Consider the following 15,846-nt stretch of genomic DNA (forward strand, 5'->3'; position numbering starts at 1 on the left):
TAAAAATGACCAACGAGCAAATGAGAAGATGATCAACATCATTAGTCATCAGGGAAACACAAATCAAGCACAAGATACCACTTCACACCCCCTAGAATTACTATAATAAAAAAAGATGGACAATGTCAACTGATGGCTTTTGTAGAAATTGGAGCCCTCATGCACTGCTGGCAGAATTTTAAAATGACGCAGCCACTTTGGAAAAACACTTTGGCAGTTCCTCAAAATGTTAAACATTGACTTACCATACAAGCCAGGAATTCCACTCTTATTTGTACAAACAGGAGAAATGAAAATGCATGTCCACACAAAAGCTTGTACATGAATATTCATATCATAATTCATATAATCAAAAATAAAAATTCAAATGCTCATCAAATAATGAATGGATAAACAAAATGGTATATCAATACAATAAATATATTATTCAGGAATAAAAATAAATTAAATACTGATATATGGTAAAACATGAATGAATCCTGAAAACATGTCACATGAAAGAATCAGTCACAAAAGACCACATACTGTACTTTTCCATTGTTATGAAATATCCAGACTAGGCAAATCTGGAGGAACAGAAAACAGACTAGAGGTTGCCAGCGATGAAGTAAGGTTTGATAGGGAGTGATTTTAAATACATATGGAGTTTGTTTGGGGGAGGGATTAAAATGTTCTAAAATTAGATAGTTATAATGGTTGACTACTCTGTGAATATACTACCAACCACAGAACTGTGCACTTTAAAAGAATGAATTTTATGGTATATACATTATATCTCAATTCATCTGTTTTAGAAAAAGGAAATATGGTAAAGAGTGTGGAAATTTATAGAGAATAAAGAACTGTACAGACACAACTTTTAATTCACTTTTACCTAAAAATCATGATTTTTACCTCAATCCGATTAATCTGTATAACTATACTCAGCTCTTTAGCTCTGAAAACTATTTCATCTATACAAGGAAAAAATAGAGCATACTGATATTTTAATGTTTTTTTTCTTCCCTGCGTATTTTTGGTAGTTGAATAAACTGGAGAATTAATATTTTAAATATTAAAAAAGATAATATATAAATTCGAGAATCTGGAAAAAATAACTCCAGTAATTTAGGAAGAATAAAATAAATATAATTACAGAAATTGATAAAATAGAGAAAAAGATTATCAAGAAAATTGAAAGCCACTTGTTTGAAAGATGAATAAAATATAGATAAAACTATGGAAGGATGAATACATATACATATGCATGCACATATATATGTACAAATGAATAAGAATGAAAATAGGAAAGTAATTATGAAATATATTCATATTATTCAGTATCTTTCATAATTACTTTCCTATTTGTCTATTCGATATAAAATTTTAAAAATAAGAGTGACATATGCCTTTTAATAATGAATTTGAAAATAGGTAAAATAAGCCATTTTCTAGAGAAATATGTTACCAAAATTGACTTGAAAAGAAATAGAAAATCTGAACAGATCTATAATCTATAATAAAAAGTGAGTGGTAAAATTATGCCCTCTAACCGCATATAGAAAAGAAAAAACAAAACCCACAAATAATGGGATAATTGCAGAAATCGAGAGTACTAAAAAAATTTTATACCAATTAAAACAACAAGACCATAACCATCACCTTGGGCAACTATTTATAAGTCCAAACATTACTAAAATAGCAAACACAGAGTGCTTCATATATAGAATTATTCTTAAATATTTCATAGATTCCCATTTATGCAATCCTCACAAAGTCCTATGCAGTGGGTGATATTATCCTCCCCATTTTGCACAGGAAGAAAGAGAGGCACAGAGAAGTTATGTAATTAATATGTCAGAGTCACACAGTTAGTAAGTGGAGGAGCATGGATTTGACCTGTTACTCTGTCTAATGTTAGCAATGATTTGGAGACTCAGGACCTCTAATAACAGTTGATGGTAGTGTATATACATAATTGGCAATGATAGAAATGACATGTGCACTTTCCCACAAGTAGACATCATAAGAGCTTTCACTACACAATAATTTGATGTAGCAAAACACTGGAAATGATGTCAATGACCATGAACTGGAGAAGATTAACAAAACTATAATCTTTATATACAGTAGAATGGCATAGAGCATTTAAAAGGAATAAACAGAACTATATAGAATACTATGGATATATTTCAAAATCATATTTGTGACTAAAAAATCCAACTAACTCCAGCTGATTATAAAATGTATATGACTCTGTAAATTTAGGAACACAAAAATTATATTACATGTCATTTAAGAACAGAAACTAATACAGAACAGATACCCCAATTTCACAAAAGTAGCTACCTCTGGTAATGGAAGAATGGATGAGCAGAGGCCACAAAGTTATCTAGAGCGTCATCGCTTTCAGAAAATGACTTATACCATGAGTAGCATGAATAAATTTGCAATATATTAAAATATTATCTGTGAATACATTATTCTCCAATATGTTTGAAAGATTTCATAAAATGGAAGGTGATTGGAAACCTATCTTTTTTTTTTTTAAGATTTTATTTTTAAGTAATCTCTACACCCAATGTGAGGCTCAAACTCACAATCCCAAGATCAAGAGCTGCATGTTTCACTGACTGAGATAGCCAGATACCCTGAAAACATATCTTGTTTACTCTGAATGGTGACTGCTACTTTGACTCTTTTATTAAAACTGCCCAAAGGCTTTTCAAGTTCTTATATTTACTATAGTCATTTTCTGTTGAGAATATAGTTGATAAGTGTTTACTTGATTACACATGACTATAATAAATTTGAAAACCAAAATAAAAAATTAAAGTGTAAATATTGAAATTATTTCTATTTGGACTCTGGATCTTGATAACTTCTCTAAGTGCTTCTACTTTTAAGATTTCTGTTAGTTTACTAAATTATTATTTCTTTTTTGAGAAAATAAAAAAAGTTGTAATGAGTAATCCAATATGTAATTTCATAAACTACTGGGAAATCATGAACACTGGATTTCAAAATTGCAAGTCCCTACAATGCTTTTTTTTTCCTTTAATGATAATAATAACAATAATACAAACCTCTGTATAAAATATTTGGTGATAAAACACAATGAAGCATTTTCTCATGTGTTTCAATTTTGATATAAGTATATTAACTTCTTTTGGGGCAAATTCAATTTGGAATGAATATTAGCAAAATGTGAAGTAGTCATTCATTTTTGCAGTCTACTGACTGTTTTTTTCAGTGTGCTAGCTCGTAGTCATTTATTCCGTTACCTAAAAGAGTGAATTTTACAGCTCAAACCAGCAAATAAGACTCTTAATATAGATGAAGCTTGAAGTTCTACTTTACCATGAGAAGACATATGTATAAAAAAAGAAGGTTACATTTACATTTTTCAAAGTGATGAATTTCATTTTTGTAAATGTAGCACATCACAAATAGCTTTTAAAAAAACACTCAAAGGTCTTCTGTCTGCAATTCTTTTTTCTTTTATTTTTTTTTAATCCTGCTACAGATTTGCATAATGATTGTTACAAGGCAGTATATGAAAGCAGTAGAAGACTTGTCTAAGAAAGAGTTCCTCTATAGTCCTCTCAGGGTAATTGTTATTATGACTCTACAACCAGCAATTCTATATGAATAACTTCTGCTTCTTTATCATACATATAATGTCCTCAAACAGAAAGTGATATTGAGGTTACAATGTTTTCTCTCCTGCAATTTCAGTTTTTACTTTCTTTTTTGTTCTCATATTTAATAATTTACTTGAATTTCTCTGTCCACAGCATCAGATAAATTTCCTCAACAGAGTGGCAACTTATGAAGTGGTAAATGGTCTATTGTTTACTCTGGTTCAATACATAGCATTACTTTCTTTTCTCCATTCCTTCCGCTATGCCTATGTTGGGAATGAATGATAGTAAAATATTACTGAAGTCTGATATACATAAGGGCAGAGGATATAGAATCTGTGAAATGAAAGGTAGGACAGATTTCAACTATTATTCAAACTGATAAATCTGTAAGATTATATCACCAATTGTCCATCAATATTCTTGAGAGCTATTTTTTAATTTGTTTGTTTCATTTTGTTTTTCTCCATTTTTAAAAAAAAAAATTATTTATTTATTTGACAGAGAGAGAGAGAGAGACAGCCGGTGAGAGAGGGAACACAAGCAGGGGGAGTGGGAGAGGAAGAAGCAGGCTCCCAGTGGAGAAGCCTGATGTGGTGCTTGATCCCAGAACACTGGGATCACGCCCTGAGCTGAAGGCAGACGCTTAATGACCATGCCACCCAGGCGCCCCTGTTTTTCTCCCTTTAATTACTTGCCTGAAAAATTCCTGGATTTTTTTTCTCAATAGGTCTGCTTTATATTTCAGGTTTCTTAAAAACTTGTCTATGCTTTCCATTAATAAGTGGTAGGAATCTGCATTTGAGGTGTGTGTGTGTATGAGAGAGAGAGAGAGAGAGAGAGAGAGCTCATTGAGGGGTAAGGGATTGAGCAACAATCTTTGCATTTCTAAGATACTGCCCAGTGCTTTTTGCTAGGTTGTATTTAATATATAACTGCAATTACATAAGTGAATAAATGATTAATTATAAGAATCAATGAATAAATAGCCCAAGAAACATTAAACAAGAGGAGATAAAAATGATTATGGGAGGACGAAAATAAGAAAAAAGAATGAAGTAAAGAAAGGAGTGAGGAAGCAGAAAGATAAAGAGGAATTGTTCCTTAAAAGTCAATGTGAATGAAACACTTAGAGGGGTAAAACAAATGCAGAAGATAATTGACATGACGACAGTTTCGTACATGTAACTAATTCCTACAAATCAGTAAGAAAAAGGCACAACAGCTAAATTGTGGAAGGAGTCGAGATGCCCTTCAACAGATGACTGGATTAAGATGATGTGGTCCATATATACAATGGAATATTACTCAGCCATCAAAAAGAATGATTTCACAACGTTTGCAGCAACATGGACAGGACTGGAGGAGATAATGCCAAATGAAATAAGTCAAGCAGAGAAAGACAATTATCATATGGTTTCACTCATTTATGGAACATAAGAAATAGGAAGATCAGTAGGAGAAGGAAGGGAAGAATGAAGGGGGGGTAAACAGAAGGGGGAATGAACCATGAGAGACTCTGGACTCTGGGAAACAAACTGAGGGCTTCAGAGGGGGGAGGATGGGGGATTGGGATAGGCCAGTGATGGGTATTAAGGAGGGCACATATTGCATGGTGCACTGGGTGTTATACGCAAATAATGAATCATGGAACATTGCATCAAAAACTGGGGATGTACTATATGGTGACTAACATAATATAATAAAAAATTATTATTAAAGAAAGAAAGAAAGAAAGAAAAAGGCAGTGATCTTAATAGGAAAATGACCAAAGGGAATGAAGAGATGTAAAAGGTTAACAAGAATATAGAAAAATGCTCAAACTCACTATAAGAAAAATACAACTAAAGCACTGAAATATCACTTTACTACAATATATTGGATGAAAAACTAGAAAGTTGTACAATTTTAAAAGCTGGCAAAGATATGGGGATTTTGGAAGGGCACTGTTGGTGAAGATGGAGACTGTTGAACCACTCTGAAAAGACACTGGTTCTACTTTCTCATAGTAAGTATAAGCATACCCTATGAGTCAGTAATTTTGGTCCCAAATAATTTTCATGCAGGTTTATAAGAATAGGTAAATGTGTATCTATGGCAGCATTATTTGTGCAGAGATTTGGGGTGATTTGAACATACTTATACTGTAGAGTAGATGAACAAAAACAGGTGGATATATGCCATATTATACTACATAGTGGTTAGAAACAATAGATTAGTTGTACACATAGCACAGATCATAAAGCTATTAAAAACTTGTTACTATTTTAGGTAATAGAGGAAGCTTGTACATTTAACAAGCATTTGCTACAAAATGTATTTTTTATGCATTTCAAAAGAGGTATAAAATAATTTGATGCAGTTTCAGCTTTTAAGCAAGTTTAGGTCTAAGTGGTGACAGAAGTAAACCCATAAAACGTACACTATTCAAAGGCATCACAAGACTTTGAGGGCACACAGCACAGGGAGATGGCCTGGATCTTTGTAGTAGCCTGTAAAAGCCCTTGCTTTGGAGTCAGGTGGAATGAAGTTCAAAAGCTTTGCTCTAACATATCTTTGCCACAGGCCCTGGGTAAATGAAGTGACCTTTCTGGGTCTCAGTTTCCAAAGGTATAAAATCAGAGTATTAATACTATCTATTGGTTTCTTGAAAGTTATAAATGAATTGCCCATCACATTGTAGATGCTTGCTAAATGGTAGCAATTAGTAATATTATAATAATTAACTTGAAGAAAAATTCATAGAGGAGAGGGTTTCAAATAGATTATAGGATTTCCAGAATGTAGAAGATATTGTCACCCTGAAAGGTCACAGATGATAATGAGCAGAGTACATGAAGGAGATGGTTCAATTAAGTGATATATGTGAAAGTACTTTATATATTCTGGGCCACTATTTATTTACTACAATTACTAATGATGGAAACAGTAATGATGTGCCTGGAATGGAAATACACAGGGAGGATAATGAAAGATCAGGTTGGAGAGATAAAATAAGCAAAAATGAAGAAGGCCCTGAATAGCTGACTGAAGAATTTGATGTTCTTTCCATAAATAATTGAGAGTTACTTTAAAATCACAAATAGACACTGATATATAAAACTGTCATTTACTAAAATAAACAAGTGGATCACCAAATTATACCCTCCCACAAAGCTTCATTCCCCTGATCTCTTCACCTTTATTTACCGTTATTCCCCAAGGTAGACCATCTGTTTATCATTACTTTGTCCTCCTTTCTTTTATTTTTTCTTCTTTACTATTCTTCTGACCTCTTTCCATTAATTCTCATCCTCCAGATTTGGATTCCCTCTCTCATTTAAAAAAAAAAAGAAAATACTACATCCCTTCAAGTTTCAATGTATTCTTACAAACTAAAGAAATAAGAGGATGACAATAAAGAGGCCAGAGAAAGGACTGCCATCATCATTACAACATCTGTAACTCCTGGCTGAGACTGTGGTACAGATGCTACCAACTGGAGAAGGAGGACTGAGTCCAAGAGACATTGTGGAAAATAAACTTAAGATATGGAGAGAGGAGGCAGCAAAGAACTGAGGAAGTCAAAGATAAGTTGAGGCTGTGGGCCTTGAAGACCAGAAGAAAACTGGAGCCGCTGACAGGGCTATGGATAATTGAGAGAAGAGAGAGAGTACATTTCAGCCAACTAATTTTGAGGTGACTCAATGATACCAATTAAAGAGAACTGGATAGTAGGAAAGACAGTATAGCTGGAAATATAAATGGCACAGTAACTTGATTTTGAGGTGATAAGGGAAGGACTCCAAGAGAACACATATATGGGTATATGAGAATTAAGGTTTGAGTAATGGGTACAGTTTACCCATAGGAGATCACTACATTTATGCAGTTTTGTTTTTATAAAATGATGGATCACATCCATAATCTCTTTTCTAAAAAATGACGTAAACTGAATTGAAGAATAAATATAATTTTTTCTAAAGTACTCACAATATTTTATTCTGGCATCTAATATAATTTCTACAAAATATTTTGTGGTTTAGTTAATAAAAAATGGACAAGAAAAGACGTATTTATTGAACATTTCCTTTGTTCTTAGAAATTTAAGGGAAATATATAGTACATATAAAAAATCAATCCTATCCTGAAGAGCTTGTAATTTGGTGGATGAGAGAAGACAGGTATATCAAAAAAAAAAAAATTAACTATATTCAAGGCAATATATATTCCAAAAAAGTATTTTTCCTTATTTTTGTTCAATACTTGATAACCTCTTCTCTAAAATACATATTTGATCTGTTTTCCTTCTTAATGGAGGTCACCAATTATCTTTTGCCTGAACAATGTCCTTTTAACTGGTCCCTGCCTTAAATATAATTTTTGAAATCTAAAAGTGGAAATAGAAGAGAATAAGATCCAGAAAAACATTGGTGGGAAAATCTAACCTAATTCAGGCTAAGAGGAAATAAGAAGAAATGCTATAATATTCTTTCTAATGAAGTAAAAATGTGCTACATATTTGCAAGTAAGTTGTCTACTAAACAGAAAAGAAACTAGAGATAATGCAATCAACAGCAATATTTTGGGTGTTCATAGTATAAAGAAATGAACACTTCATGAGAAAAGTGATTAATGCATTACATATTAAGGAGGAAACATGTAAAGAACTGATAAAATATTGAAATATCCAAGAAAATGAGACTTACAGTATATTAAATAAAAACTGAAGATCATAAAAATATTATTTATGGAAATCTTTTTTTTTTTTTTTAAGATTTTATTTATTTATTTGACAGAGAGAGAGACAGCCAGCAAGAGAGGGAACACAAGCAGGGGGAGTGGGAGAGGAAGAAGCAGGCTCCCAGAGGAGGAGCCTGATGCGAGGCTGGATCCCAGAAGTCCCAGAACGCTGGGATCATGCCCTGAGCCGCAGGCAGACGCTTAACGACTGAGCCACCCAAGTGCCCCTGGAAATCTTTATATTTAACTAACAAGATGTTAGGAGTGAACTTATAGAAAACAGAATCAGTTCAGCAATTCAGCAAAAGCCAGACTGTAAAGAATTTAGGAAGAAAGGAGCTGAGACAAATAAGAAAATATGAAAGAACTACAGAAGAAGATTCAAGAGGAAAAAAAGTGGGGGAGTCATGGTTCTAATTTGAAGCATAAAGAGTACTATTATTCTTTACTTTTAAAATGTCAAGAAGAATAAGCACAGGTATTGCATTCAGTAGAAAGCGGAGACTCAACTTAAAAATGATGGAAAAAAGTAACAAAAGAAGAGCAAAAAAAAAAAAGAAATTTTATTTTCAAAGTCCAGTAGTTAATGGTTAATTCATTTTTATTGAACTCTGAATCCACTACAGGTTTTTAAAAAGGAAAGAAGTGAATAAAATATAGAATAAATCCTTTTTATATATAAAAATTGGTTTAAATAAAAAAATAATCTTCAACAGCTAACAAGACCTATATTCTCTGTAATAATATAAACCCTGACAATGGTTTTGGTATATTGTATGTTTCAGGAAGGGATAAATTACTAGCAGGTTAAATTCTCCATGCAAGAAAGCTCCACATTAACTTTAAAAGGTAAAATATACCTTTGCTTCCCTCTTAAATTATAAACAAAGCAGGTGTGAAATATAGCAATCTTAACAGTGAGAACTGATACGGTACTATTAGAGTTTCTTTCTGAGCTTAGAATGGAAGGAGCCAGTTACATTAGGAGGATTATCTTTGCATCTGGTCACTTATATTCAAAGGTTGAATTATTTTAATATTGAACATGAATTGTTATTGATTTCATAGAACACAAAAGCATTATAATAAGTCAATAATTTTGTCATCTGTATAAAAAACCAGTTATGGAGCCAATTCTCATGTAAAATATGATTATATTTTGATCTACTGTTTCCCTAATCCAAACATATCCATAAATAAAATGACTATTATCATTATAACAAATTGTTATTTTTTTTCAGCCTCCCATGCCAATTACTTTGTACAAGATTCTTGGAGAAGAAAGAGGCAAATAAATGTCCGGTATACTTATGGTTCTAGGACTCAAATTTTAAAAGCCAGGAGAAATAACCACAAAACAACATCTGAAATAAAAGAATAAAATAACTTAATATTCTCCAAAAAATATAATACTCTTGATTGCATATTATTTTTCTATGACTGGACTGAATATTATGTAAAACATAAGAGAAAAATCTATTACTTGAGTTTTGACTTCAAGATGCTTATTTCATCAGAGAGAAAAGGAATATAGAAAGCACATAGATGAAAATATAAAACAGCAAGTTAAAAATGTAGACACGTATTTTCATGAACAATATATTCTAGACATAGAAAGGCGAAATAAATAAAGAACAATAATATTTGAAAGAATATTTCCTTAAAGAAGAAAGATTTGAACTCATAGGTCTTAAAGAATATCCAGGATTTTTAGAGATAAAGCGGGGAAGTACAATCTAAGTAGAAGAAACAAAATGAGAAATTTTATCATGTATAGGTTCTTAGCAGTTTGATGAACCCTGTGTACCACTTACCAGAAAGTTTTAAAAAGTGCAAAAACAGTAAGAAAAAAGTAAAAAAAAAAAAATTTCATAGACAAAGGAATCAAATACTGTATATTAAAATGTAGTTACCAACACTGAACCAAAAAAAAAAAAAAAACCCACTTTTGGATGTAGTAATATGCGTGCTTTTTTATTATTGTATTTTATAACAGATTATAACCCATAATTAAAGTAATAATAATGTAATAATGTAAATATAAATATAATATAATTACTATATAATACTATATAATATTATACTATATACTATACTATATACTATAGTATTATACTATAGTATTATACTATATAATGCTATATATACTATATATATAATTACTATAATATAAGATACTATAATATAGTAAATATAATAAAGTAATAATGGTTTACAAAGCCTGAACATATACTATACTATATACTATATACTATACTATATACTATAGTATTATACTATAGTATATACTATATAATACTATATATACTATATATATAATTACTATAATATAATATAATATAATTTAATATAATATAGTAAATATAATAAAGTAATAATGGTTTCTAAAGCCTGAACATATATGATATTTTGAGATACCAGAACAACTTCAACATGATATGAAGGTCTATTACTTCAATTGGAGACACACAGTTGCTGCTAATCATTAGTGTTTACTTTCAGTGAGACATTAAAAAGAAATAAAGGTAATATTTTCCCCAACAACATTCAGGGACCCCTTCAATTCTATCCATAGACTCTAAGTGTCCCACAGACTCAGTTAAGTCTCTGGAGAAGATACTGGAAAGCTATCATTCATTAAGCATCTAATGGATATGGGGCACAGTAGCAAGTTATCCAAGTTAGTGTTGGAAAATGCTATAAGACAGACATTGTTAAAATGGGCATGATATTTGAAAGATAAGAAAACTGAGGCTCAAGCAGTTTTATAAAGCCTGACTAAGGTCACGTACATAATGAATACTAGCTGCAAGACTGAAGTTCAAAGGCAGATTCCATAGTCTCTGTTGTTCCCACTATGGAATCTGACCTAGAGAATCATCAGAACGTTTTAAATGGGCAGGTAGAAGATGAACACGGCCAGATCAAAGAGTTTATTTCAAGAGTAGAAGACATACAGTTTGAAGTGTGGGCCAGCACCAGACTTTGGAGGGTTCTGAAAGCTTGCAAAGAAAAATAAAAGTAAATGCTTTCGAGAGTACAAAAATAAACCTTTAGGGAGGATAATTATGAAAGTAGCATTTCAAAAAGGAAAAAAATAATCTGATGGACTGTGATTATAACGATTATTGTAACATGCTCTGTCCAGGAAATTTTGGAGTAGATCTAAAATGACGCATTAGGGACGCCTGGGTGGCTCAGTTGGTTAAGCGTCTGCCTTTGGCTCAGGTCATGATCTCAGGGTCCTGGGATGGGGTCCCGAGTCAGGCTCCCTCTCAATGGGGAGTCTGCTGCTCCCTCTGTGTCTGCACTCCTCCCACCCCCCATCCATTCATGCTCTCTCTTAAATAAACAAAATCTTTAAAAAAATTAAAAAATAAAATGGTAGATTATATTTAAATGCCTTATTTAAACTTAGTTGAATACTTTCATTAATTCTTCAAAGGTGTTTTTGGATTATTTTCTCAAGATCTATTCTCAAATATAACAAGACACACACAGAGAAAAAACAAAAAAACAAAACAGAAAGGCACTTGCTATTCTTCAATACAGCAAAACACACACCTACTTACCAACACTTGTGCAACTTTCCCCGTCCACATCCAGCTTCCACCCTTCATAGCATGAACATTTGACTGTGTGCTTGTGCTGCTCACACACTTGACTGCACTTTAGATGATTGCTACAATAATCTATAATTTCACATGTTTTATTGTCTTTGTTGAGCTGAAGTCCTTCAGGACAGGAACAGACAATTCCTCTTCCAGGAACAACAGAACAGTGATTGCTACATCCTCCATTGTTCAGTGAACACTCATCTATAAAAGGAGGGGAACAGATTACAGGACATTATCAATTGTTTTGCTCAATTAAATACTGATCATTGAACTCAATTCTCTAAGGCTGGAATTAGAACAAGGATATTATAAATGAATAGAAAAAGCTCTCTGGATTTTTTTTTTCAGGGACTGGGGTAAGAAAGATAAAATAATTCATCAAATGACCAAATATACTTCTACATAATAGGAGCTGGGAATAGAAGGTTTTCATTACTGTAAAACTTTGGAGTCTACTTTGTTTTACCCCATAGAGGTGAAGTGTATTCAATGAATGTTTCTTTCTATTATAACTGGGAAGATTATGCTGAGGCTTTTAGCAGTTGAGCAAAATCAGTTGCTAAGTCCTCCCCGAGGACATACATCAATGATCTGAAAATTTGACTTATCTCAATGTTTATAAACAGTCATATACATAAGTATATGTATATATATATAAATAATATATGTAAATATATATATAAATAATATATATAAATATATATATTATGATTAATTCAATGAGGTGTTTGACTTATCTCAGTGTTTATAAACAGGCACATATATATGTATATATATAATATATATATATTATGATTAATTCAATGAGGTGAGGTCACGAAAGCATTGTAAAAAATATACATATATATACAAAAAAGTTGATTTGGTATTTGGACTGAAATAATGAGCAACTAGTATTTATTATATGGATGATATGATTGGTCTATGAAGAAAGAAACCTTTTCTTTCATAGCCTTATAATTTAGAATTGCATTACATATATTTATTTCTGATTTTATTTCATTATGAAATTGTAAGGCCCATGAGGGTATACAATACATCTGCTCTGTTTAGCAGTGTATATCCAATAGCTAGCATCTAGCTAGGCAGAGTGCCTAGCATAGAATGAGCAGTTAACAATATTTGTTGAAAAAAAAATGTCCAAAAGCACACACCTACTCCCAAATTGAGCCACTACTTGTCCAGTTGGGAAAATTTCAAGATGACATACTTATGCCATTGATGGAAACAGCAGATAACTGCTTTTTCAACCACATAATTACCTATTCCTATCTATTACTGGATACATAGGAATAAGGCTAAAAGAAGCTTTGCCTTCCTTTGCTTTAAAATATTTTTAAGTTATTTTCAAAGCCTGTTTAATTAGGTGTTTTTTGAGACATGCTAGAAGAGAATGTTTTTGAATGCATTGAATGAATTGCAGTAATATTTACCTATATACCTCAAATATTTCCTGCTTTCTATGAAAACTTATCTAGTTCAAAAATTGAGCTTAAGTATAATACTTTAAAAATATTTTTTACATTTTTTAAAGTTCTATATGGGTCAACTTTTCTTCATACTATTTGTCACCAGAAAAGAAGTTACAATAATAAGAAATGGAAAATGATTATATTATGTTCTCTAAGAATTCAATTCAAGTTTGGTGTTATTTATTCTTATTTTTTGGCTCTTCCAAACATGTTTGTTCACCCATATCATAATCATTTCAAAACAATAGTCATGTTAAAGTATTTGTCCCATTTTAGTTCAATTGACATTCTTTTTTAAGAGAATTACTGAAAAGAAATATCATCATACCCAGCAGGTGAAAAAAAAATTGTTACAGTTCTTTTAGCTTATTTCAAATATGCCTATTCTCATAGTACTGAAGTGTCTCTTGCTGATACTATCAGAGAAATGAAGTTGTAGACTTTTAAAAAAATAAAATTTACATTGATATCTAAAATTGAATAGATAAATTTAATGTCAATATTTGTGTGGCTAGTCCCTTGTTAATTCTCCATAACCCTAAACCTGTCATTAAATCCTGCAACTTTCTTTCTTTTTTTTTTTTTTTAAGATTTTATTTATTTATTTGAGGAGGAAAGAGAGAGAGACAGAGCACAAGCAGGGGGAGCATCAGGCAGAGGGAGAGGGAGAAGCAGGTTCCCAATGGAGAGGGAAGTCCGATGAGGGACTCAATCCCAGGACCCTGGGATCATGACTTGAGCCAAAGGCAAACACTTAACTGACTGAGCTACCTAGGTGCCCCAATCCTGCCACTCTCTTTTAAGTTTTTTATTACCTAGCAAAGAATTTGTTATTGATCAAACTCTAGTCAGGTTCCTTGGAGACTTCTGTTCAACTACTCCTCAACACTGGCTTATAAAAATTGGAGATGCTTAGTATAAATAATTTCAATCTTCACTCCCTTCCCCAATCATACTCTCCCCACCACCCAAAAAGAGATTCCAACAAACACTAGCATAGTTTCTAACCGCTTAGGACGGCCTTCCTAGTATGGCTGCAACCCTGTTTAAAGTGCCTGCTTGAGAAAGCTCTATGCTGATTGGAGAATTTACTGTTTGTTCCAGCCAAAACCTGGTGATAGGGCAGAGAGGCCCTAGAACCCCATCTTAGAACAGTTACCTTAGAAAGCTTTCAATTATACGTCTTTTTTTTTTTTTTTAAAGATTTTATTTATTTATTTGACAGAGATAGAGACAGCCAGCGAGAGAGGGAACACAAGCAGGGGGAGTGGGAGAGGAAGAAGCAGGCTCATAGCAGAGGAGCCTGATGTGGGGCTCGATCCCATAACGCCGGGATCACGCCCTGAGCCGAAGGCAGACGCTTAACCGCTGTGCCACCCAGGCGCCCCCAATTATACGTCTTTTCTATGCACCCTGAAGATGCAAATCTTCTACCACCAAGAACTGTCTTCTCAAGGACTTGAGAAATATCTCTTTGAAATGCAAACATTCAAGGAGATAACTCTCTCACTCTTGCTCCCAGCCCTGTGGGTGCTTTGCTCTGACTTGTACCACTGTCTCAAGTCAAAGATATGAGAAATTTGTTTCTTCTCTGGGATAAGCATCAATTAACAAACTCAGATGGCCTAGTCACAGGGACCAACCCTCTTACCACCCCTTGGTGTCTTTCCCTTAGCGTACTCCAAGCTTCAAAATCCTTCTAGCCTTTTGTTTCAGTGAATTTGATTTAAGTTCACATGAAATATTCTTCCCTATTGCAATAATAAATACTGAATAAAATTGACCTTTACCACTTTAACTAGTGTCCAGCTTTGCTTATCTTTGACATACTCTTTTAGCAAGGTTTAACAGTTAACTCTATTCTTGAATGATACAAGAATTTTCTCATTTGTTTCTTAAGCAATATTCCTTTCTAAAAGTATATCCATTTCCCCTTCAAATCACTTGAAAATCCCCCTAGGAAAACAATCTCTTCACTAGGATTAAGAGACTTATTTCATTCAGTGCTCCTTTTCTGGTTTTTGTTTGTTTTGGTTTTGATTTTGCTTTATAGATCAGATTTATCTGGAGAAAACAAAACAAGAAACTCTTCACTACCTAAAGGGTATGATTTTTCCATCTCAGGACATCTCCCAAGCATCAAGTCGACAGATGACATATCATTTTCATACAAGAAATTTTTGTTCAAATTTTATGTGTATTGAGGAACAGGAAATGAATCAATCTGTTTTCTTGTTATCAGTGGACAGGGTATAGGAGGGAGCATTAAAAAAAAAAACAGCTTTTTTGAATACAAGTATTTGGAAGGAGTACACATGAAGAGGGGAAAACCTTCATTTTCATCATATACAGCAAATGGTTTAAAAAGAAAAAACTTTTAACTTTGGGAATCTCTCTTTAAAAAGCATTTCC

At 32.6% G+C, this 15,846-nt stretch overlaps 1 protein-coding gene across 1 annotated transcript in view; it reads right to left on the minus strand.

Moving 5' to 3' along the window:
• Positions 1 to 15,846, minus strand: part of LRP1B (LDL receptor related protein 1B) — a 1,450,575-nt gene that overhangs the window by 596,180 nt on the left and 838,549 nt on the right. The window contains exon 23 of the mRNA XM_057306380.1: positions 11,918 to 12,163. Coding sequence (XP_057162363.1) covers positions 11,918 to 12,163 — 246 coding nt within the window. The remainder of the gene's footprint in view (positions 1 to 11,917; positions 12,164 to 15,846) is intronic.

This window comes from Ursus arctos, unplaced genomic scaffold (genome assembly GCF_023065955.2).
Source record: "Ursus arctos isolate Adak ecotype North America unplaced genomic scaffold, UrsArc2.0 scaffold_1, whole genome shotgun sequence".
NCBI classification, from domain to species: domain Eukaryota; kingdom Metazoa; phylum Chordata; class Mammalia; order Carnivora; family Ursidae; genus Ursus; species Ursus arctos.